Source organism: Helicoverpa zea, chromosome 17 (genome assembly GCF_022581195.2).
Source record: "Helicoverpa zea isolate HzStark_Cry1AcR chromosome 17, ilHelZeax1.1, whole genome shotgun sequence".
Taxonomy (NCBI): Eukaryota; Metazoa; Arthropoda; class Insecta; order Lepidoptera; family Noctuidae; genus Helicoverpa; species Helicoverpa zea.
The window spans coordinates 4138423-4160931 of NC_061468.1; the positions used below are offsets into that span (position 1 = coordinate 4138423).

Here is a 22509-nt window from a genome sequence, read left to right on the forward strand (position 1 = left end):
CAGGGAAAAGTCCGGTTAAGCAGTACACGGCCTCCTAGGCTGAACTGCGAGATGCCATACCAAAAAAAAAAAAAAAAAAAAAAGTATGTCAGTGTCATTGGATGCAGATTTCAGTTCAGTGGGCAAAGTGTCAAATAAACAAAAAATATTATTGCTTATTTTGTTGCTTTATAAAATAGAAGGCTTTTACTTTCTGGTATTTAGCTACCCTTAGGCCAGAAAGTGGATAATACAACGCACTGATAAAAGCCACCAACAAGATTTAGTTGATTAGGTTCTTCTCCATACTTATCTGATGGTGTATTCCAGTTTAATATACAAATTATTGATTGGGGTATGTTATCAAAAGTTTTACCAAAACTTCTGTTATTTTATTATTATAGGGGCCTGAGGTTGAGCTTGCGCTCTGGCAATAAAAATCCATTCACAGTTTTGTTAATTCTCAGGTATTTGTCTGTGTGTGCTGGTTCCATGCAATATATCTGAGTTGGAGTTTATCGTTCGCCCTACAAAATGCCCCTCACGGCTGATGTGGCTGCTCAACAAGTGCAGGTAACTATTCAAAGCAGTTTGAGTCATTATTTTGTACAATATTTAACAGTGTGCAATGTTGTTGGCTAATGCAGATTATTTTACAATTAGCTGTCTGAAACCCTCCAATGTGAAGAATTACTTTGAAGCTTCATGTGCTTCTTATATCGAAATTGATTTGTTTTCAGGAGCGCCTCAGATCCCTTCACAGATTAATCTATGACATTGAAGCAGAGAGAGCTCGCAATGAGCAGTGCATTGATTCAATATTGAGAGCAGAGAAGGCAGTGGAGTCACCCCCCTCTAATGAAGACTCCTCCAGTTCTTCTCAACAGGTATTGGCTATTTATCTATACATATAATAAATCTGTAAAAAAACTGTGTCTGTACATTGAATATATTAAAAAAATAATAATTGGGTGGGGTTTAGAAACAGTAATGGAGCACAAATCCAAAAAAAAAATTCTGTCTGTTTGTCTGTATGTCTGTATGTCTGTTTGTTTGTACACGCTAATCTTCCGAACTACTGAACGGATTTCAATGATTTTTTCTTTGTTGTATCAGTATTAGGCCTGGTCAACATATAGGCTATAATTTATCTTCGAAACTTGAAGACCTGATGCAGAACTCCAACAGACCAATAAAACTATAAGAGATACAAATATGGTGCCGTGGCAAAAATTGTTTCATTTGATGAGCATTTTCAGCTGAGATTATAAATTTTAAGATCTGGAACACCTGATGTGGAACCCCAAGAGCCCAGCTTCTCTGTACCATATACAGGTATGCCGTTTTAGCAAAAGTTGTTCAATTTGATAAGCACTTTCTATTGACTTATACAAATTGAAGATCTAAAACACCTGATGTGGAACTCCAGGGGCCCAGCTAGACTATAGCATATAGAGGTATGACGTTTTAGCAAAAGTTGTTCAATCTGATAAGCACTCTCTGTTGACTTATAAAAATTGAAGATGTAAAACACCTAATGTGGAAACCCAGGAGCCCAGCTAGACTATAGCTTATAAAGATATGACGTTTTAGCAAAAGTGGTTCAATCTGATAAGCACTCTCTATTGACGTGTAAACATCGAAGATCTGGAACACCTGATGTGGAACTTCAAGAGCAATACTACACTTGAAATGTATAGAAATGAATGTTATGAAATAGGTATAGTGAATCAAAATAAGTAATTAGTCCGTCTTTTAGATAACCCTAAAATAATGGACACGCATTTTTCTTTTCTCTCTCTCACAAACAAATAATAACGAAGATACAACAACGCTTGAATTTCGTGTTAAGTCACTGCTTAGTACAAATTTTACATACCTAGACGTGGCGTCACGAGCCTCCACTCTCTAACTTTGTTGCGTTTTATCTTCATTATTATTTTGTATATCTCTTCCAGACCTCGGGACTACAGAGTTCCAAATTTTTGGGAGGCAAACGTGGGGTCGAAGCCAACACGCTGAAGCCCTTTTGAGACAACTTTAATGAAATGGTGACACAAAACCGACGATTATCCCTTTATACACTATAGAAATGAACCCAAGGACAATCCCCGGTGGACGTCGTTAAAAAAAAGACAATCCCCGGTTCTGTGCTAAACTATTGCTAACTATGGAGGAAAACTACTTGGGCTATTTTGATGGGATGTTAGTGGATGACAATGTATTAGGTACATGTAAAAACGGCAGGTGGAGACTCGCCACCTCACTTACTGTAACCAGTCACTGAATAGCAACAAGAGGGCAATAGGGACATGAGCGGCTGAAGGGTGAGGATACCTCGGCGGACTTTAAACGCGGATTACGCGCTCCCTGTGCTTACCATGAGGCACCTACCCTCCGAGCAGGGCCACTAATCCTGCTCTAGCGACTCCACTCTGGACGGCCAAGCCAAGCCAGAGGCGTGAGACCTACCCCCGTCATGGTTCACTCCGACCGGCCGGAGATGGGGGACAGTATACTCTCCCTGGAGAACTCAGTATATATAGCCCCGCGGGGTCGCTACTCCCCGTCATCAGCCTCAGATGTCTTGAGGTGCCTATATCTCATTATTATTGTCGTTATTATCTCAAGAGCCTTTGTCCCAATTATGTTAGGGTCGACTTCCAGTCACGATGCAACTGAGTACCAGTGTTTTACAAGGAGCGACTGCCTATCTGACCTCCACAACCCGGTTACCCCTTGGTAAGACTTACTGGCTTCTGACTACCCATAACGACTGCCAAGAATGTTCAATGACAGTCGGAACCTACAGTTTAACATCCCCTCCAAATAACGGTCATTGGTATCCAAAATATACGTAGAAAGTACATACGAACTTAGAAAAGTTGCATTGGCAGGCACTTGCCAGACCTGGAATCAAAGACGCACGCTCATACTTGAGAGATTGGTTCTCTACCCACTAAACCACCACGAATTCCACTAAGTCACCACGACTTTGTCATCTATTTAATGTTTTTTTACGAAATAATACCTACGTGTAATATTTTTGCCACACACAACTTAAATGCGGTCTAATTAGAATCACTACTTTTATCCCTATGGTCACGTCTATTGCGACTATTCAGATCTTTGATTTTGCTGACCCCATAGTCGCTGGCATAAGGGACAGGATCCGCGTACGAAGTCGCGGGCAGAAGCTAGTTACAAAATATAGTAAAAAAATAAATAAGTCCTTATCTAGATTGCATGATCTTTTCTTCTAAAATGCGTGTATACACAGTACCTACATTGTGTGTTGGCACTGTTGCTTCATTGTGTAATATTGATAACAGTTAATCCTAATAAAAATGATATATTCCAGATGCAACTGAAAAATTTGTACAAATCAGCACTGTCAGCAGCTGAACAAGAAGAAAATCTGATTCGGAAAGCATTGTCCCGTATCTATGAAATTAGGAGTATAAAGAATGAAAGAAGAATCCAGGTATACTCCAAACTCTATACCTACTCTCTCTCAACTATAGTCTATCTATATACCCTTTTAAATCTGCACACAAGACTAGAAACCTAGATTACAGTTTATATATTCACTGTTCAATGAAACTACCATCCCTCTCATTCAATAATAGAGAGAATGTTCAAAAAATTAGTAAGCTGCTCAAAAAATACACACCTTTTTTGATAACTAATGATTAATTTCTAAACACGTAACCAGGCGCGGTACGCCGGCAACAAAGAGACGATTGGTTGCGGCGCTCTCATGAAGATGTTGCTGAGTGCGGCACAAACTCTGCCCTTACACGTCGGCCGCGTCGGCGAGCGAGCTCCTCCACTGTGCGGGGCCGTGCCGCCCGACCCTGGACATATTGCGAAGGCTGGAGACGCTGTTGCTGCACTCGTCAGAGTGTCAGATAAGGAGGAAAATTGGATATTAGCAGAGGTAAGCCGAAACCCTGGGGAGTTTGGTTCCACCAATCCTTCTTCTCGCCAAAACACCGGCGATTTTGGAGGCTATCTTTTGTAAAGGGCACATTTTCAGCCTACTTTGAATAAATAACTTTTCATGTTTTTCCCTCTTATAACTTTTATCCTCCAACACTTTTTTACAAGCGTTTTCAGCAAGCTGGTATTATATTTGTATTTTTTAATTTAATAATGTGTTTGACTGCTACAGGTTGTAAGCTGGTTGCCAGCTCAAGGCAAATACGAAGTGGATGATATAGATGAGGAGCAAAAGAACCGTCATGTTCTGAGTAAACGTCGCGTGGTACCATTGCCTCTGATGCGCGCGGATCCTCGCGTTGACGAGCACGCGCTGTTCCCGAAGGGCGCGGTCGTCATGGCGTTGTATCCTCAAACCACCTGCTTCTACAGGGCTGTGGTCAACAGACTGCCTGCTAATGCTGCTGATCCTTACGAAGTGCTGTTTGAGGTAAATTGTCTGTCTTGATACCAACACAAAACTAAAAATGCTTTTATAATTAGAAATAATTTTAAAGTCATTACACAGACTTAGTCTGACAGTAAGTTAATGAAAACCGGCACGGCCACTAGAACTCTCTACAATCATTATGTTATCCCTAGGACTCATCGTACGCGGACGGGTACTCGCCGGCGGAGCGCGTGGCGCAGCGCTACGTGATCGCGATCAAGGAGGGCAAGGGCCGCGCCACCTGACCCGCCGCGCCCGCGCCGCGCCTCACTGCCGCCCGCTCCGACCGCTCCGACCGCTCTGACCGCTCCGACGCCACTACAGACGAGATGCCGTAGACTCACCAATCACCACAAATAACTTGGCCCCAGCTAGCCATTTAATGCCTCGAGCAGTACTGTTTCGTTGTTCATACATTTTGTCTTTTGAGCCGTCGTATTGTTGCGTAGTCCAACTTGGAAGGCTATTTGACGTGAGCAGTTTAGTTATGGACCTTTAAAAGCTATCGGGCGGGACGTGTAGTGAAGTGTTGAAGTTCAAATTATGCATAAGCATTCACAACGAATTATTATAATTTTATCGTGTTACACGGACGCATAATTGATTAATTAGCTAGATGTAAAATAATTGTGAATTGGATTTCGCCATTTCTGAACTATTTGTCTGCTGTCCTCATGAAAATAATGTTCTGCTTAGAATATATTCATCTTTCATGTACAATATGTAATTTAAGCTCAATTTAATTGGTGTGTAATAAAAACGATATATCGAATACATCTTTTATTTACTATCTAAGGGTAAAATCTAATAGAATACATGATATATAGTGCTTATGTCCGAAATATACAATCATTTAATTTTGATTGGTAGTTTAAACAAATTGATTTTATAATTTTCTCTGATTACTTACAAACTAAGGAATAATAATACAATTAATGGAAGAAACTAAAGTATGTCAGATTTGGGTAAACAAAATTTGCGAGGAACTCCGTTTAGGTAGTCTACAATATGAAAAAATCTGGCATAAATAAAATGTCTGCTTCAAGCAAAGTCATCTTAAGAAATAAAAACTTAAAAGTAGGTCTATGTTGGTAGCATTTTGAAATCTAGTAATTAAAAACAATTAAGTGTTCTTGCCTCAGAAACACCAAATTCATTCCGACACAGCCCTTATACACTCCATTAACATTATAACTTAAATCTTACGTAAGGATGAGCAAAATTCAAGTTATGGCATTTCAATACTATATTATTATGTATATCGACATAAATAAAATGAGATCAATGTGTATTTTTCTCAACGTTGTGGGTGCTTAGTACGCGAGGAACTGCACCAGCACCTCGTTATCATAATTGTGACAAAACATTAGTCATTGTGGTCAACCTTAACAAATTCAATTGATTTCATATTTTTTGTTAAATTCGTCAAATAATCAAATAATTTTACAAAAGGAAAGACGACGGCTAGAGAGCTAGAAGCGATTTTTGGTACTAAGTGAAACAAAATAAATATGACTAAGAACGTAAATAAACTCGAACGTTAATTTGGATGGAGTCGGTTGAATCTGAAAACAAAGAAACAGAACCGTTTAACAAAGAAATAGATTCATTGATGACCTACGCACGGCGAATAGGGACGGCGAATTTATTCATTTGAATTCATTGCTCATCTCCTTTGCTAGGGTCAACTCACACCGAAACATCGGCTATAGTAATGAAAATTCAGCAAAAATTCAAATAACACTGAAACTGCGCTCCGCTTTGCTACCCTTCGCCGCTCTTTTGGTGAGTTGATCCTTAGCATCTCCGAAGCTAAAATAAATATCCTTCACTGCGCTTACCAACACGCATGGCCCGCGGTAAGAGCAGTTGTTCCCAGCGTCGCTGGGGAGACAGCAGTTCGGCAGTGTAGGTTTTTGGGCTATGACGACATCAAAATGATTGTTGTGGGGTTAAATTACAGGGGTAGTACCTCTAGACAGCCTGGCGGTCGGACATGAGGCCCTGCAGCTTGCGCACGACGGCGGGCGGGTGCTGGCGCGGCCGCTTCACCGCGTCGCCGCCCGCCTCCGCGCCGCGCTTCACGCCCAGCGACGTCAGCCCGCCCGTCTCGCACGACACCATCGTGTTGATCGCGTGTAGGTCCTGAACAAACATAATGACGTAAACTACTATGCGAAACTAAATGGTGGCTTTTTTTTAACGCCGTCAAAAATTATTATTCTTTATTGCACACATAAATACATTTGACACATTGCAAATAGAGAGATAATGTACAATAGCGAGCTTAGCCAAGTGTTGGGTTCTCTTCCAGCCAACCTTAGAGTGAAAGAGTGATTTGATTGGGTAGGACAATTGTGCAACTTTATACTAATAAAAATAACATATCAAATGTCCTCCCGCTGTGGGTTAGCAGCGGTGAAGTGTCAGACTCTTATTGACTAAAAACCATCGTGTTCCGTCGTAGGCTTTTTATGTGCCAGGGGCCGCGGTAACTTTTGAACAATCCCGCAGCCCCGGCAGGAAGTGAATGGCGGGTCGCAAGTAGTGTCGAGGCGTACCTTGGCGGGGCTGCGGCTGAAGCGGTAGGTGAGGTGGTGGTGGTGCGGCGGCGGCGTGACGAGCGGCTTGACGTACAGCTGGTGGCGCTCCGACACGCGCTGCCCCGCCGGCGACCACGCCGCCGCGCCGCGCCCGCTCGGCAGCGGCGACAGGCTGCACTCCTGAACAAACACGCACTTCCTTACTACTTCTAGCACGAATGCCCGACACAGATCACACTCATAAACTAATGACACCACATAATCATTACACATAGGCTTCTTTATAAATTTAGATGTGGAAAGTAGTACCTTTAGGAAGGCGGTAAAACTGCTGACGCTAGTTTTATATAAACCAAATACAACGACAAAACAGAAAAGGCTAGTGTTTAAATAATAATGCAAGAATGCAGTTCGTTGCATATAAATATTATATTGATAACATGCTTACATCTTTATGCTTTCCAGTAAACCTCAACGCGAAGCTCTGCATACATTGCACGTAAACTTTATTATAGAAATTAATCAAATCGCCTCTCTCTGGTGAACCTGCAAAGAGTAACAAAAGGAGTATAATTATTTTTAAATACATACCTTCATGAAAGGAAAATTTGAAAAGTATCAAGTTACAAATTGGTTACTTTTTCATACAGGAATTATTACATAAAATAAACTATGTATGCAAGCATGTGACTTTTTTGTCTATTTTATTGATATTTATTTATTTATGCTACTCACTCTCTCCTTGGCTCTGTTTGATCAGAACAGATCTGTAAACATGATTGTCAGCTAAAGGCCGCTGTCTATAACAACGCATGATTTCTGCAAATGTCCTCTCCACTTGATTTGTAGGATTGTTTGACACCTGAAAATAAATGGTAGTTACAAAATTGGCTACTGTTGTAAACTCCAATCACGTTTATACTTCAAAAGTTTGTGAGTGTGTACGTTTGTTTCTTCCTTACGCTCAAATCGGTTTTGATAAAACATGTCTGTAGCACAGCTTAAGAACCAGATAAAACCACTGGCGGGGAAAGTAGATATTTTTTTTTGCTTGTTCTTCTAAAGGATCCGAAACAAAAAAAAATTTCATTGTATGACTATCCCTGTGAACTTAGGGAGGATTTCCCAAGTGACGGTGAAACAGCGAAAATCAGCAAGTTTAGTACAATAAAGTAAGTAAATACAATACTCACTCTACATATAACATAGACAGCACACATGAGAATCTGATCTAGATGTCGGTCCCGCATGAGCTGCGTCTGATGCATGATGGAGTACTCCAGGCACGTCCATATCTTGCGCTTCAACTCCTCGTCGGTGAGGCGCAGTCGGGTGCACAGGTCGTTTATACGGACCACTGCTAGGCTGTAGAACTGGAACAAATAAATCGTTTAATGAGTACAAATAACTACTAAAGTTGTCAGAACTAGGGTTTGGGGAATGTAAGCAAAAAAGGCGTTGTATCCTCTTACTTTTAAATGGAGAGCCTTATCTTGTAGTTTGACATTTCATTCAATGGTAGGCAAATGTGATTCGTTCAACACGATTGTAGACGTTTCTGCTTTTACTAGTATTTCTTCGAGTGATAGAAAGCGTAAAAGTGCTAGCGCAGCTTGCGCGGGCTCGTAGGTCGGTACTACTTGACACCTAAAGATGATGTCAGTAGCAAACATTTGGCAAGGCAACGTGCGGATTTGATGAGAGCAATTTTTTTACGAGTACTCTATTTTTTATTTTTAACGTCCAGCGAGCGTTAGGCTCATTGTACCGCAAAGCTTTGGGAGGTCGCCATCTGTATTGCCGCCTTTGCTTTGAAATTTTGGAAAAAACCACGTGCTGCATTTTAAATCGCGCTCAATCCTATACGCTATTTAAATTGCACGACTGCTTAAATTGAATGAATGTAGAAAACGGCTATTGTCATGCAGGGATTTGAAGCCAATTCATTGATTTTGACCCACTTTTTGTTCTCAAAACTAGTTCTATAATACGGATTAAGTAAACCTTTACAAGTTACCTTTCTAAAGAAGAGTATTAGCGAGTTATTAGTTTTCTTGGGTGTGGACGGGTTGCTATCGCCGTTTGAACAACTGGGCGTGGGCTGCGAGGTGCTAGGCTCTTGTCTGGCTGGTGTGTTGTTTGTTGCTACTGGAAAAAAAATACATTAAAATGTTGCTGTAGAGGTTTTTTATAAAAAATATATAATTCTTACTATGGGTTTTATCTTAAAATTGGAAGTCGGTGGTTCACTGAATTCGCTTATACGAGAGTGTATTTTTGTTTCGAATCAGCACGATTTTTTATAAAGAAGAGAACATACCAAAATGATGAACACAAAGTTATTAGAAGGTGATTTTACCTAGTAAAGACTGGCCGGGTTTGATAGGGTCTTTGAAGAGCTGCTTTTTCGCCTGATCGGCTATCGGAGATAGGTAACGGTCGATGGCTGTCGAAACTGGTGATTGAAGGCCATCTGTGAACAAATACCTGGTTTAATATATTAAAATTAAATCTTACGTTTTAGTGTCTGTAGCAATTTGTGCCAACTTTAATGTCGGGTCAGAATATTACGAAAAATAATATTTTTTTTAAGAGGACGAATTGGAATTTTTGGCGCCAAGGATCTCAATTTTTCTCAGTAAATACAAAACGGATCAAAATAAAACTTGGTTACCTGAAAGTTCATGATATAAACCTTATTTTGTTAGACGTCAAAACATGATTAGGTAACTTTTATAACAGAGAAAAATATATCAAACATACCTCTTTTTAAAAAGAGATTCACATATTATGGGCAAACGGGACCGATTTAAGCCTCTTAACTTTTTTAGTAGTTGAGTATATACATACTCTTTAAAATTGTAGAAGGAATTTTTATCAAATTATCATTTCAAAATAATAAAATTACAAAACCATTTTGTCGCTTACGACTTTTAGTTATAAGCTAGCGCGCGTATTGTTATCCTCGCCCCGCTCAGGCGCTCCGACCCCTTTTGGCGCCTTAGATGCGCGTGCCGGTTATGGAATTATTGTTGACCAATTCGTCGCCTTAAGTTTAAAGGCCTATTCAAACCTGAGCGATATTCGCTGCCGCTGTGAGTAGAGGTACATACCGCGCGGGTTTCGCTCAGGTATTTAGTATCAAGTACCGCGGCTAGAGCGACCTGAGCGATATTCACTGCCGCTGTGGGTAGAAGTACATACTGCGCGGGAGCAGCGGCATGCATCCCGAACATGAACAGTAATATTATCGCATACCCACTGGGTTTTCTCTGCCGCAGGTGGTAGCGAATACCGCTTAGGTCTGAACAGCAATATTACCGCATACCCACAGGGTTTTCTCTGCCGCAGACTACCGTCTGCGAATACCGCTTAGGTCTAAATAGGCCTTTACTAAGAGGTCAGGCCAGATAGGTACCCGTCTTATGCTCTGAAGATAGTTTCAAACCGTCATTTTGGCGAAAACTATGTCTTGAGCAAATACTTACTTCTGCGATGTGGTGAGTCGTGAACTTTAACATCCTGTGATGCTGGTACTGGCGTTTTACTAAGTTGGTCCCATAACGGGCTGTCTGATGTCCAGACCAATGACTCCAGTACTTCTTCTTCAACCTTGAGAAAATGGGATAACGAAATAAGTAAAAGTTAGTATTAGAGGTATATCTATCAATAATTACTGTGTAACAGAAAAGTTTATTTGAATATCTGAAGGGAACCAAGTTAGAAAGGAATATAACTTTCTTATTCAAATCTCTTTCAGAAGATATGACATGCTAACGTTAGGGACTTACGATGGATCATTGGATACGTAATCTATAATATAAAAATGAATCGCAAAATGTGTTGGTAAGCGCATAACTCAACAACGCCTGGACCAATTTGGCTAATTCTTTTTTTGTTGTGTTTGTTATTGTCAGGAGAAGGTTCTTATGAAAAAAAAAATAGGGTAAAGTAGAGAAGTCAGTTGACGGGAGCGAAGCCGCGGACAAAAGCTAGTTATATATAAATCCATGAACAGATTAAACATAACATTAATAAAATATAACTTACAGCATTAAGATGTTTTATAACATCTCTACTGAGTTTCTCCACGACCGCCTGTACAACGAGCTCTATAATCTTGTAGAAGTGGAAGGCACTGAGTCCATATATCTGCAGCACTCGGGGAAACTTTAACGAATGAACGCCGTAAGCATGGAGCACTATTTCTGTACAGCAAGCATATACTGCCAACTGGTAGGTCTCTTGAGTCAGCAACATCTGTTAAGAGTCATTCTGGAATATTCTTTGCTAGCTCCTTGCCTTGGTATTGCATGGGAACATTTAATTTTCTCTATAGTTTTTAGTAATGTTAACATTGTTCCGACATATGAATATAACAATATTGAGCGAAAGATTTTTACACTCGGTTTTACTATGAGCGCGTAATATCCTGTATGAAAACGCTGTTATTCAATTTGGTGCAATTGTTAGGAAGTTGATTTTCCAAAGATGTGTTGAGTTTATGTTGTAGGTTGCTAAATAATTAGTGATATGATATGGCATAGGAAGGACCAAAAATAAATATGATGTAGTATTATTCAATCACTAATATTTGCAGTGATGACTAATTTATTTTTCACAAAAGCTCAATAACATGATAACAAGCCTAGGTCATTAACACAAAAACATTGCACCATGTTAGATTAATTTAATATTTATCTTATCATTAGCTTGCAATTGCATTGCTGATAACGAATGACGCACGATGCATTTAGTGCTTAACTTTTAGGTAGAAATATTTTTTTAACATAAAAGTTTTTTCAAGTACTTACATTAAGGGATACTTGGGGTTTTTTCCTATGTTCTTCTCTGATTATGTGTTCAAACACTTTGTAGTATAAACATGTGACCATATTGCATCGGAAAGATATAGTTTCGTTGCTGGAAGCACTGTTGGTCTCTCTCAAACTGCTGGCAAACTTCTCCATCCATTTATTGCATGGTTGCACCAGATTTGTGTCTATTGCCTCTATATTTACATTGCAGTCTCTGTGGATAAGAATAAACAACTTAGTAGGCAAATAGAAGAATTTACTTTGAAGTAAGGCTACTCGTAAATAATTAGAACAATGGTTTTCAATAAATTACAACTGTTTCTTGCACCTGAGCAAAGAAACAGATTGCTTTTATTCAACAAGAAAAAGGAACATACATACACTCAATCCTATATAATTAATGGATACAATTTGATAATACTTTTTAATCATGGGTGTGTATTTCGTTGGTAAGAGGGTGAATCCCAAAGGAAATAGCTAAAGTTACTCAAGTATAGTAACAAACGGCCTTACGTGAATAATTTGAGTAGATCTCTTGAGGGCTTGGCCTTTGCCTGTCTGAGGTAAGCAGCGAGCCTCGCAAGGCTGTTCTTGGCTTCAGACACCGGCGTCAACTCCTCACCACGCCGTGCTAAGTAGCGCCGACCCGTTAGTGGAGTTTCAGTACAGGCGCGATTGCTCTATAAAGACAAGTATAAATTAAAAAATAAACAATTAATTCTTAAAAGACTTTAAATACTAGAGAATTTTTAGAGGTCAGATTATAGTTTATATCTGTAAAAAAATGCATTATTTCTAAGAATACAATATTCAATAAATTCGTAGATGCACTCACCGGCCCAAATGTAGCAATAACTTGTGATATTTCATCACCAGAAACTTTGTTTGTTGTACCAATTTGTTCATTTGCATGTTCACCTAGAAGCACATGGTGAATTAATGTTAATTGGTAGCTGTATAATTAATGAAAGAAATAAATACAATAATATATTAAAATATTATTTTACCTTCATAATCAACAAAACATGTTAATATTGGGTTTAAATAATAAATATTCGACATTTTTACCTAGAGTAAACAAAGCTTTGAACTTAAAATGACAGGCATTTGTTTTTTTCTTAAGTACCGAACAGTTTTCTTAGCGGCCAGTGACTTGAGTGAGAAGCATAGAACCTTTTTTTAAATTAAAGTTTGTGAAGGACTCACCTAAAAATATACGTTCATCGAATTCACCAACACTTAGTACATAGGTTTCATATAAATTGTTCAATGATTTAAGATTTTGGTCAAATGTCCCAACTTCGAGGACTCCACTCAGTTGTTCAATGTCACCTTTTAAAATCTACAAAAGTAATGGTTTTCTTAAATATTATGCTGTTTCCAGAACTGCACTTTACATTCATATATATATGATTAAAAACTTACTTGTTTTTCGAAAAATGATTTCACTACAGGCTTCCAGCAGTATTCTTTAGTTGCAGCAGCATCTACCAGCAGCCCATTTTTAATTTCACATAGTGCAGACATTATGCAGGGTGTTGTTGATGGCAGTTTGAAGTCATCTTGCAACCAGTCACTTGGCAAACCTAAAAGTGTCCATATTGAAATTTATATTATCTGAATATTTTCTACTTTAGCTAAAAATATGAACTATTTCTGACTTACCTTTAAAAGCTGGGTTGATCAAATCAATCCTTCGGTCCATAAATGCATTTCCAAACACAAAGTCTAAACATGCTAGCAGCAAATGGTACATATCTACAAGATCATGGGCTGACTTGTGGAACTCCCCCTTTACGCATATGTACAAACACCATGTGAATTCAAACAATGCATTTGTTGTACATGGCTGAGTCCTGTGTAATAAAAGCATTTGTTAATGCAGGAAAAACTAAATTAAAACTCTACTTTTAATGTAGTTAATTTGTATAGCAAGTTATTTGCCTTCTATGGTAATAACAACCTATAGAGTAACATAGAATACTTACTTAGGCCTTCTTTTAGTACTGGCCTTCAAAGGTTCATTTGTTAAGCCAGAAAATATCTGTTGGAAGATAGGCTGGAAGTTCCTATATAGAACAGTGGACACTGCAAACTTGTGCTCCAAATGTGATATCCTATCTCTGAATTCAGTTGACATTGAAGCCATCTCCATCCAGTTCTTGATTTTCTTGAAAAATTGGATAAGACTGTGGACAATATTTTATGGTAAGAACACATATCGAGGGTTCCCGGGCTAATTGGTTTAAGCGACATTTTGGGTGATATTGAGTTATATATATATTTGGAATCAGCGAATTTTTCTCCGTCGAATGGTGCCGGTTTCATTAAAATCGGAGCACTTTTTTGGCGCTTGAAACAATTATATTTTCGTGGTGATTCCAAAATGGCAGTGTATTAAACGACGTGGATTTTGCATTTTTTGTTAAATTATGCACTTGAACCATACCATCATAATAATAACCGAGACATAAACCAGTCACCCTATCTCTCATAAATAAGTCAATGAGAGTTAGAGCGTTTTTCCTGTATCTACTTTTTTTATTAAGAAGTAACTTGAATCATTTTGCCTTCCCACTAATCACACGGTGTGATGTCACTTAAACCAATAGTCCGTGACCCAAATAAGACAGGTTTGTCGCTTAAACGCTTTTGGCTGCATCTATTTTGAACGCAGGGTGCTACTTAAAGCAAATAGTCGTTTTCGTTCAGATGTTTTGTTTGGTCGTTAAACCATTTAGTCCTACTTTTTTTTTAAATGTGTGTCGTTTAATACTGATGATAAAATTAATGATGAATAATGAAACATTTTGCCAGTATTCATAAAAATACGAGTCGGTCTTTCAATCACAAAATTTTAATATGGTACATTTCAACCATGTCATATGATACCATATTCATTTCATCGACCGGGTGTCAAAAATCGTGATTTTTCAACTGGACTATCGTGCGCGGGCGCTTCAGTCTCACTCAAGAGTGCGCCGAGGACTGACGTGACGCGCGCAGGCCGCCAGTGTTTACATAAAACGCTCATCAAAATTTAATCGTAAGTACTTTAATAGGCGTAGCAACCAGTCTTGCATTTCTTTTTTGAGGCTTGATATAGTTGGCTTCTTCTCAACCTGAACGCTATGGTAAGACGCGTTGTCCATTACAACAACAGAACTTGGCAGCAACTTATCTTTTAACTTTTCATCTACCCACTTATAAAAAGTAGGCCCGTTCATATCTCCATGATAGTCGCCAGTTTTAGCATCTGATTTGAATATAGTCAATGCATCATCCACCAAGCCATTTCGACTCCCAGCGTGGAGAATTACCAATCGCCGTCCTTTCCCAATATCAGCATGAATTCCGGATTCTGAAGATGATTGCCAACATAGCAATACTACCAAAGAATGTTTAATAGACACAGACATAGAGGATGTCGATGAAAATGACAACTAAGTACCTGCATTATTTTTCATTACACTTGATTATTGTTTTCAGCAGCAGCTGTGTTTTATGAATACGAGAAGTTTCTTTGTTGATTTTATATTTTTTTTTATTTTAAAATTTTATTGTTATCATGTTACTACAAGTTTATTATGTTTAATTATACTTTAACTCAGTAAAGTTTTAGGATAACTAATGAATAAGGTCATAAACAATTTTATTATAATCGACGTTCCCACATTGAGACTGATTTTACTTAATTATAATACAAAGTACTAAAATTTAACTGATTTTGTTGATTAAGACTAAAAAGTTAATAAATATTATTTGATGTTCCTATTGAGACTGGTCTATAATGATTATAAATCTAAATAAATACTTTGATTGATATTGTGTTGTTTTTATTTATTTATTTATTCGATGTAAGCACCTTAGATTTTTGGCGATTGCGATATATCCAGGTTGTTTTATCAGCCATTGAAAGTCTTAGATGTAAATAAACATAAACATTAAGGGCCTTACTACAAAAACTTTAAACCCTGTTTTACACTTGTCTAATAAAATTTTGGCTGCAAAATGAACCATATGTCAACGTCATAATTTGACATTTTTTTAGACAAGGCATAAACTGACGTCTAAAAGTTTTTGTGGTAAGACGGTAAACGTTACAATTTCAATGTCACATGTCACATAAGTAAATTAGCCTGTCAGTCATTTTGGTCTAAATTGGTAGTTGAGATAAATACCTTGGTTCTATTAATTTTGGGTTTCGTTACTTCATACTTTTTGGCTTACTCTGTAAATAGAATGCGTCGTCGCTTAATTTTTTTTCCCTGTAGCCAATTGTAGTTATGAAGTCACTTAAATCGTTTTTCCTGTTTCTAAAAAAGGGCGGATTGTTTTAAGCGACATTTATCTTTGCAATTAAAGGTCCGTTTTATTTGGTATTAGCATCAACAACTAGATATTTTTAATTAAAATTCAATACCGTTTACCCCATTAAAATAACTGCAGAAGTTTTTTTGTTATGAATTTTTTTTCGAAATTTCAAACTTTAAATGGCTCACCTGTAAAGTTGCAAAAATGTCGCTTAAACCAATTAGCCCGGGAACCCTCGATATTACAGTTTATATACTGGGTTAATTGCTCCATGTACAACATTCATACTCAGCTGCATCTGGTTAGATTGGAAGCCAACCCCAATACAGTTGGGAAAAGGCCAGGCAGATGATTATGATGACATAATGATATTACATAGCAAGAATTTCTTAACTTATTTATAAAAAATTATTAGCATTCCATATGTTATAACAGGTGGTACATTTTGATTAGTGACAATATGGACCCTAGAGGGCACAGCTTAAAGAAATAGGAGATTATAAAGATTATACCTTATGTTGCATAGTCTCAGTAGCTTTGTAAGGCTGACACAGTTTCCTTCCACAGCCGTTCCAGACTGCACTGTGGGAGTTATGGACGTCCGACATGCTACATACAGGGCACATGCCATCCAGTGCAATGAATCACCCTACAAAACACAATATTTCTTAAAATTTACCATCATACATAATGATTTCTAATTGTGTTCATATAATTCTTGTGTTCATCTTGATGAACTTCAAATATAGGCTATCATTGCTGCAATTTTTTTATAGCATTTGTCTACGTGTGAGTGCGTTTATTAAAATACTTTTGACGTCATAACTTATATCCTTTGATAAGGATATCGCGTGGAGTATGCAGGCGAAAATTATTTCAGGTTAAAAATAATAACATGAGTAAATCACATGAACTTAAGATTATATGCGTTATTAGATCAAGCGAATAACAGTTTATGGCACAATTAAGTTTTGTGACAACGCTGTTTCCTATTAAATCCCTGCGTTTGTTTATTAATCACCAGGACACCTATATACGGAATGTTATGATGCTCACTTGTTTTACAGGTTTTATTGTAATATAAGGATACTATTTCAGGTTTTAATATGCAAGGACTTTGCTAAAATACTTACATCTAAAGAATAATTTCGTTTTATTTCTAAAAAAGACTCCTTCGATTTTTTGGCTGCCACAGGGTCGACGTTTAAATCTGAACAAAGGCTATCCATCGTAGCAATCCAATTATCTTCACTATCGTCTAATTTAGACATTTTTTGTATTTATTACACTAAATGATTTAATTAAAACAAAAATAAACAACCTCACACACGTAAACTTATCCCGATTTTGACAATTTGACAGATCTTTGGCGGGAATAGCACGACTCCTCCCACGCGCGGCAAAATTGTCTATTGCCATAAAACATGGCCGATTTAAGGTTTGGTCTTACTATAAAGTAAACAGATTTTTAGCAGATATTACTCGCATGCAAATTATGCAAACTTGCACGAGCTAATGTGGTAAATAGTAAAAAAGAAAAGAATGATGCAAAAAAGAGGTTTTGCACCTATTGAAACTCAAAAATGCTTTTTCTGATTGAATAACGAGTTTCTTTTTAGATAAAAATAAAATAAAAATAACTTTTTTCGTAACCAAAATTAAATCAAAATTGGCAAAATTCATCTTATCACTTTAGCCGAATTGCTTTTATTGTGATATTATTTTAGAATTGAATTATTGTTTTTTCGATTCGAATGTATAAACTGCTACGCTTGTTGTCTTTCGGTATTTCGGTACTTCAAAAAGTTTCTAGATGTCAAAGTCAGCCAGAGTGAAATTGGAAAATATTATGTTCTTTTTTCAAATTTAAATAAATAAAATTGGTGTTTTCTTTTATTTTGTTTGACAGAAAACGCACATTATTTTGAATATTATTGTAAACTTGTACATTGCGAACTTGTCTTCCTCGTTTTTTTTGAATTGATTGTATCTTTCAACATATACATTGGAAAAGAAAATGATTTCTTTTCACCGACTTTATCATCTGTCTTGTGCGAATTTCAGCTTCAAAAAGCAAGGTATAAAACTATGTAAAATGGTCAATCCGAAAAGTAAAAGGTATTGTTATTTTCCATTTATTTTAAACAATAATAAGCGCTTAGTAAACTTTAGAGGTTATTTGTTTGTTATGAATTTTCCAGGCAGTGGTATCCTTCACAACAGCTCAACGCCGATGCTCTGCCTACAGTACAGAGTTTGACTAAACAGAAATATGAACCTGGCAAGCGAGGCCAGCGTAGAACTGCTATGCTGAACAAAATGTTCATGAAACAGATTACTGATATGTTGTCTACTGGGACTGTCTCTATGGATGTAGTAGGACGAGGCATTGAAATCTCAAAGGTACCTAAAAATATTATGTTAATCAATTTTCCAGTCATCTCATGTATAGTCCACTTGTTTATAGTATTACCACAGATTATATAATAGTTACTACGTAACAGATAAATCACTCCATACAAAAAAGTCCATACCTACTGTTATAAGCACCTACAAGTTCCCCAACTACCTTCAAATTCCTAGCTGCGTTATAAAATGAACCTTAAAAGCTCGAGCGCTTGATTGTTATTCCAATGCGATAGCGCACAGTTCAGTGACCGCAACCGTGCCGTGGCCTTAGGGTTTAGGGTTGCTTCTTACAATTTATTAATATTTAAGTAGGAAAACAAAGTTACGCTTATTTTAAGATAGCCTTTTTTAAAACTGAGTTTTTAAATAAAAAGTAATATCAAGAATATTTTTCTTTAGTTAACTATTGCATTGCCTACTAAAATGGAGTATGGGTACATATTACTAAGTATTACCTAATACGTAAGCATAGGTAAGTAAAGCTTTCGTCAAAATCAAAGGCGGTTTCCAACTATTTTTCAAGCACAAGTGCCATACCCCATATGGTACAACTCCGTCGAGTGTTGATACATACCTAAAATTGGTTTCTGCGTAGCGACACGCGTAATGTTCCGAGTCGTCATTAAGTTGGACCAGAACTATATACCTACTTACACTCGAGATGTGTTTTGAGCTACAAAACTCACAATACAGTTCATATAACTAAGTAGGTATCTAAAGTAAAATAAGTACCTAATGATCTCTGTTGTTAAAGTCATAAAGTAGATAAGTATTAATTTATTTAAAAAAAAATAGAATTACTAGATAAGTTCATAAATATAAAATGTTTCTAAATCTTACAATAGTCACATATAAACCAACACAACTCAAAATAATCCATCAGTTTGTAAGGTAGCTTAAAAAACCTAATAAAAACCAACAGCATAAAAATAATAATATTGGAACGCGCGCGGCGCGTGTGGCTATTGAAAGCCCTGAGCCGCGTGGGGTTACCGGTAACCCAGCGAGCGGTAGGCATTTACGCGCGCAAGTACGTCGAGTGACAGAGGCCTGGTATTACCATCCTTGTTATTGCCCTGGCCTCTTGAGTAAAAATAAGAGTTAATCACCACAATTGATTAAAGTTTAGTTGCTAGACCTACTGGATTCATATAATTTGATGAGCACACCAATTATTGTCTACAAACCTACACACATTAATCAAGCATTACTGCCGGAGTTTGAGTGTTCCCTGGTCTGCAGTTGTTTCTTGATAAAATAAAAATAAGACTATAATTTACTTTTACAGGTGAATGTGACACCAGATTTGAACGCAGTGAATGTGTTCTGGGTGTGCAAAGGTGACGCTTCTGATGATGAGACAGAGAAGTTGCTGAACAAAGTTGCCGGAGGCTTGAGACATGAGCTGTCTACACTTAGGGTTATGGGGGAAATACCTTACATTGTCTTTGTTAAAGGTGAAGACAAACATCTGAAAAGTCACAATAGCATAGATGTTAGAATAAAAATTGCTTGGTTTATATCTCTATCTAAACATTGGTAGCTGAGCAGTGGCTTAGAAAATGTTGATATGGCATGGAAAGTACTATCTTTGGTTTAACCCTGAGCCTTAGTCACCATTCAAATCCAGTGTCTATGCCCTATGGTTTTTTAGAATATGTAAGTAAGATGAAACATAAGTGTTTAATCCTATGTCCACAGATAAGCAAGAAACCCATTTAATTGACTTGGATCGCCGTTTAGCACTGGCTGATTATGGAGAAGACTATGTGCCTACAGACATGGGCCATATGCTTAAGTCTGAGTTTGTCTTAAATACTAAATTGTCTCCTGAAGTGAAGGTAATCACATATTTCTATACAGACATAAGATTTTATGTAAATAAATTTTCCCAGTTGTCTCATGTATTGTCCACTTGTCTATATGACTACCAATATAAACAATATCAATATCATTTCATTCTTTTGTTCCAGGCAAAAATAAAGAAGTTGGAAGATGATCTACCCATATTTGAGGAGCCCATACCTGAGATGACTCACAATGTCTATGGCCTGGACCATTCCAAGATAATGAGTAGACTACTAGCAGCCAGGAAGAAGACTCGCGATGCTTGGAGCACCCTCAACACTGAGAATGACGTCATATCATACAGGGTGAATCCTGATAAAGTTCCTGAATCTGTTAGTAACCAGAGGAAAGAACTCGCCGATTTCTTAATGCAGAGACAGGTGAGCTTTCTCAGTTTTTCTACGAGCTTTCAGTACCTCTACTACACCGGATCCTGTTTTATTATGAAGAACATTTTGCACAGTTTCTTTTGAATCATATAGCCATTTTTGGTTAGTATTTCGAAATGTAGCACTACGCCGGTCGCCGTGGCCGCGCTCCCACTTTTGTTGTAGCAATTATTTTCAAAACTATGTCAGAGGTGTTTATTCAAATCTGGAAAAAATCTTTTCGAACTTTAAGAACAGAGGTCCTATCACGTCATTAATTCGAGTAAAAACGGTTTGTTAATTGTCTTTAAAAGCTCCAACCCAAACAAATAGCAAGGAAAGTAAAAGACTTCCAAATATCTTCTTAATTTTCTGCCATTTATCTATTAGTTCTAGTTATTCTTAGTTCTCTTCCATATATCTTCTTAGTTCTCTTCCAAATATCTTCTTAGTTCTCTTCAAAGTACCTTCTTAATTTTCTTCCAAATACCTTCTTAATTTTCTTCCAAAAATTTTAATTTTCTTCCAAATACCTTCTTAATTTTCTTCCAAATACCTTCTTAATTTTCTTCCAAATACCTTCTTAATTTTCTTCCAAATACCTTCTTAATTTACAGATCCTAGAAAAGAAAATCCAAAAGCGGCTCAAGGACTCTCGCCAAGACTTGCTTCTTACGGAAAAGGCTGAGGAGACTGAAGAGGTGGAGGATGACGATGAATATTACGAGGATTCTGATGAAGAGAGCTACAACTATTACGAGCACACGGACCTGCCTGGCCATGTTGCCAGGCCGCAATTGTAGTTTATGTTACGTAGATAAATAAATTATTGTAGTTTTTATTATTTTGTGGTTTCATTTTACACGGTTTATGGTTTATTATGTTATATTGCACTAAGCTTTTTATATACTGTCAAATACGATTGGGCACTTAAAGCACCTGGGGCCCGATTCTCCTAAGTTAGTAATGTCAAAATTAAATAGAAATCGAATCGCAATATGATGATCGTTTGTTGAGTACTACCAGTAGTACCACGGGTAAATTTTTCTTCCCGTAGTACTACCAAGCGGTCTGGTAGTACCACGGGCAAGAAAAAACTACCCGTGGTACTACTGTCAATAATTTAAGCTTTTTCCAATCCTTTTGTTGTCACAGTTGATATTGTCATCCTAGAAAGAGAATTGAAATGTATATTTTTTTAATGTGGATATATTTTGGTACTATTTCGTAAACAGATCTGGTAGTTGTAAAATTTTTCATTGCTCAAAATCGACAAGAGTCAAAATCACTTAGTTTTTTTTTTCACAAATAAGAATTGAATACCTTGATCTCGTGGGAATTACTTGATGTATATTATGCTATCCTGGTACTTGGTGAGTATTTTCGTCGGGAAATTGGAATACTCAGGTAGGTAAGTTATGCTGTCAGGTAAGTAGCAGAATGTCCGATATGGTTAAAACTGCTATTGCGATCATATTGCGATTCGATTTCTATTCGATTTTGACATTATTAACTTAGGAGAATTGGGCCCCAGTGGCATCGAAATTCCGAGATTGGCAGGTTTACTTTTTATACTCCTGTGATTTATGCTGTGTATGAAGAGGTGGGATGAAAAATTACGTGTTGCACTCGAGTGCAAAGATTTTTCACCTTGTGCTCTTTTGATTTCTTGGCTATCGCTCAGGATTCTAAGTTTTAAAACACTGCGCTCCTGTCGCGAGTAGGCAAACAATCAAGAAGTTGAAGACCGCTTGGTAGTACTACGGGAAGAAAAATTTACCACGGGCAATAAACGTAGG

At 37.5% G+C, this 22509-nt stretch overlaps 3 protein-coding genes across 5 annotated transcripts; 2 read left to right on the forward strand and 1 right to left on the reverse strand.

Annotated features, from left to right (window-relative positions):
* The first annotated feature begins 88 nt into the window (after window positions 1–88).
* Window positions 89–5183, forward strand: LOC124637981 (SAGA-associated factor 29). 2 transcript variants are annotated; one of them, XM_047174738.1, is made up of 7 exons: window positions 89–334; window positions 431–552; window positions 720–866; window positions 3341–3463; window positions 3695–3919; window positions 4154–4411; window positions 4564–5183. In XM_047174738.1, the coding sequence occupies exons 2-7, from the start codon at window positions 514–516 to the stop codon at window positions 4654–4656; spliced, it is 885 nt and encodes a 294-aa protein (XP_047030694.1). In that variant the 5' UTR covers window positions 89–334; window positions 431–513; the 3' UTR covers window positions 4657–5183. The 2 variants fall into 2 exon arrangements, with proteins under 2 accessions (XP_047030694.1, XP_047030693.1); XM_047174737.1 differs by having other exon boundaries at window positions 447–552.
* LOC124637979 (retinoblastoma-like protein 1) lies at window positions 5179–17505 on the reverse strand. Of its 2 annotated transcripts, none has more exons than XM_047174733.1 (19): window positions 17219–17505; window positions 16598–16734; window positions 13760–13960; window positions 13437–13627; window positions 13197–13357; window positions 12978–13113; window positions 12607–12689; window positions 12285–12451; window positions 11769–11985; window positions 11005–11214; window positions 10443–10566; window positions 9314–9427; window positions 8972–9102; window positions 8148–8327; window positions 7690–7816; window positions 7403–7500; window positions 6973–7134; window positions 6384–6556; window positions 5179–5976 (listed from the first exon to the last, which is right to left on the reverse strand). In XM_047174733.1, the coding sequence occupies exons 1-18, from the start codon at window positions 17354–17356 to the stop codon at window positions 6386–6388; spliced, it is 2748 nt and encodes a 915-aa protein (XP_047030689.1). In that variant the 5' UTR covers window positions 17357–17505; the 3' UTR covers window positions 5179–5976; window positions 6384–6385. The 2 variants fall into 2 exon arrangements, with proteins under 2 accessions (XP_047030689.1, XP_047030691.1); XM_047174735.1 differs by having other exon boundaries at window positions 8972–9099; window positions 17219–17504.
* A 398-nt stretch (window positions 17506–17903) lies between these two features.
* Window positions 17904–21554, forward strand: LOC124637980 (putative ribosome-binding factor A, mitochondrial). Its single transcript, XM_047174736.1, has 6 exons — window positions 17904–18203; window positions 18287–18488; window positions 19783–19951; window positions 20196–20335; window positions 20468–20722; window positions 21328–21554. Exons 1-6 carry the CDS (start codon window positions 18103–18105, stop codon window positions 21511–21513), a joined length of 1053 nt encoding a protein of 350 aa, XP_047030692.1. The 5' UTR covers window positions 17904–18102; the 3' UTR covers window positions 21514–21554.
* Window positions 21555–22509: the final 955 nt, after the last annotated feature.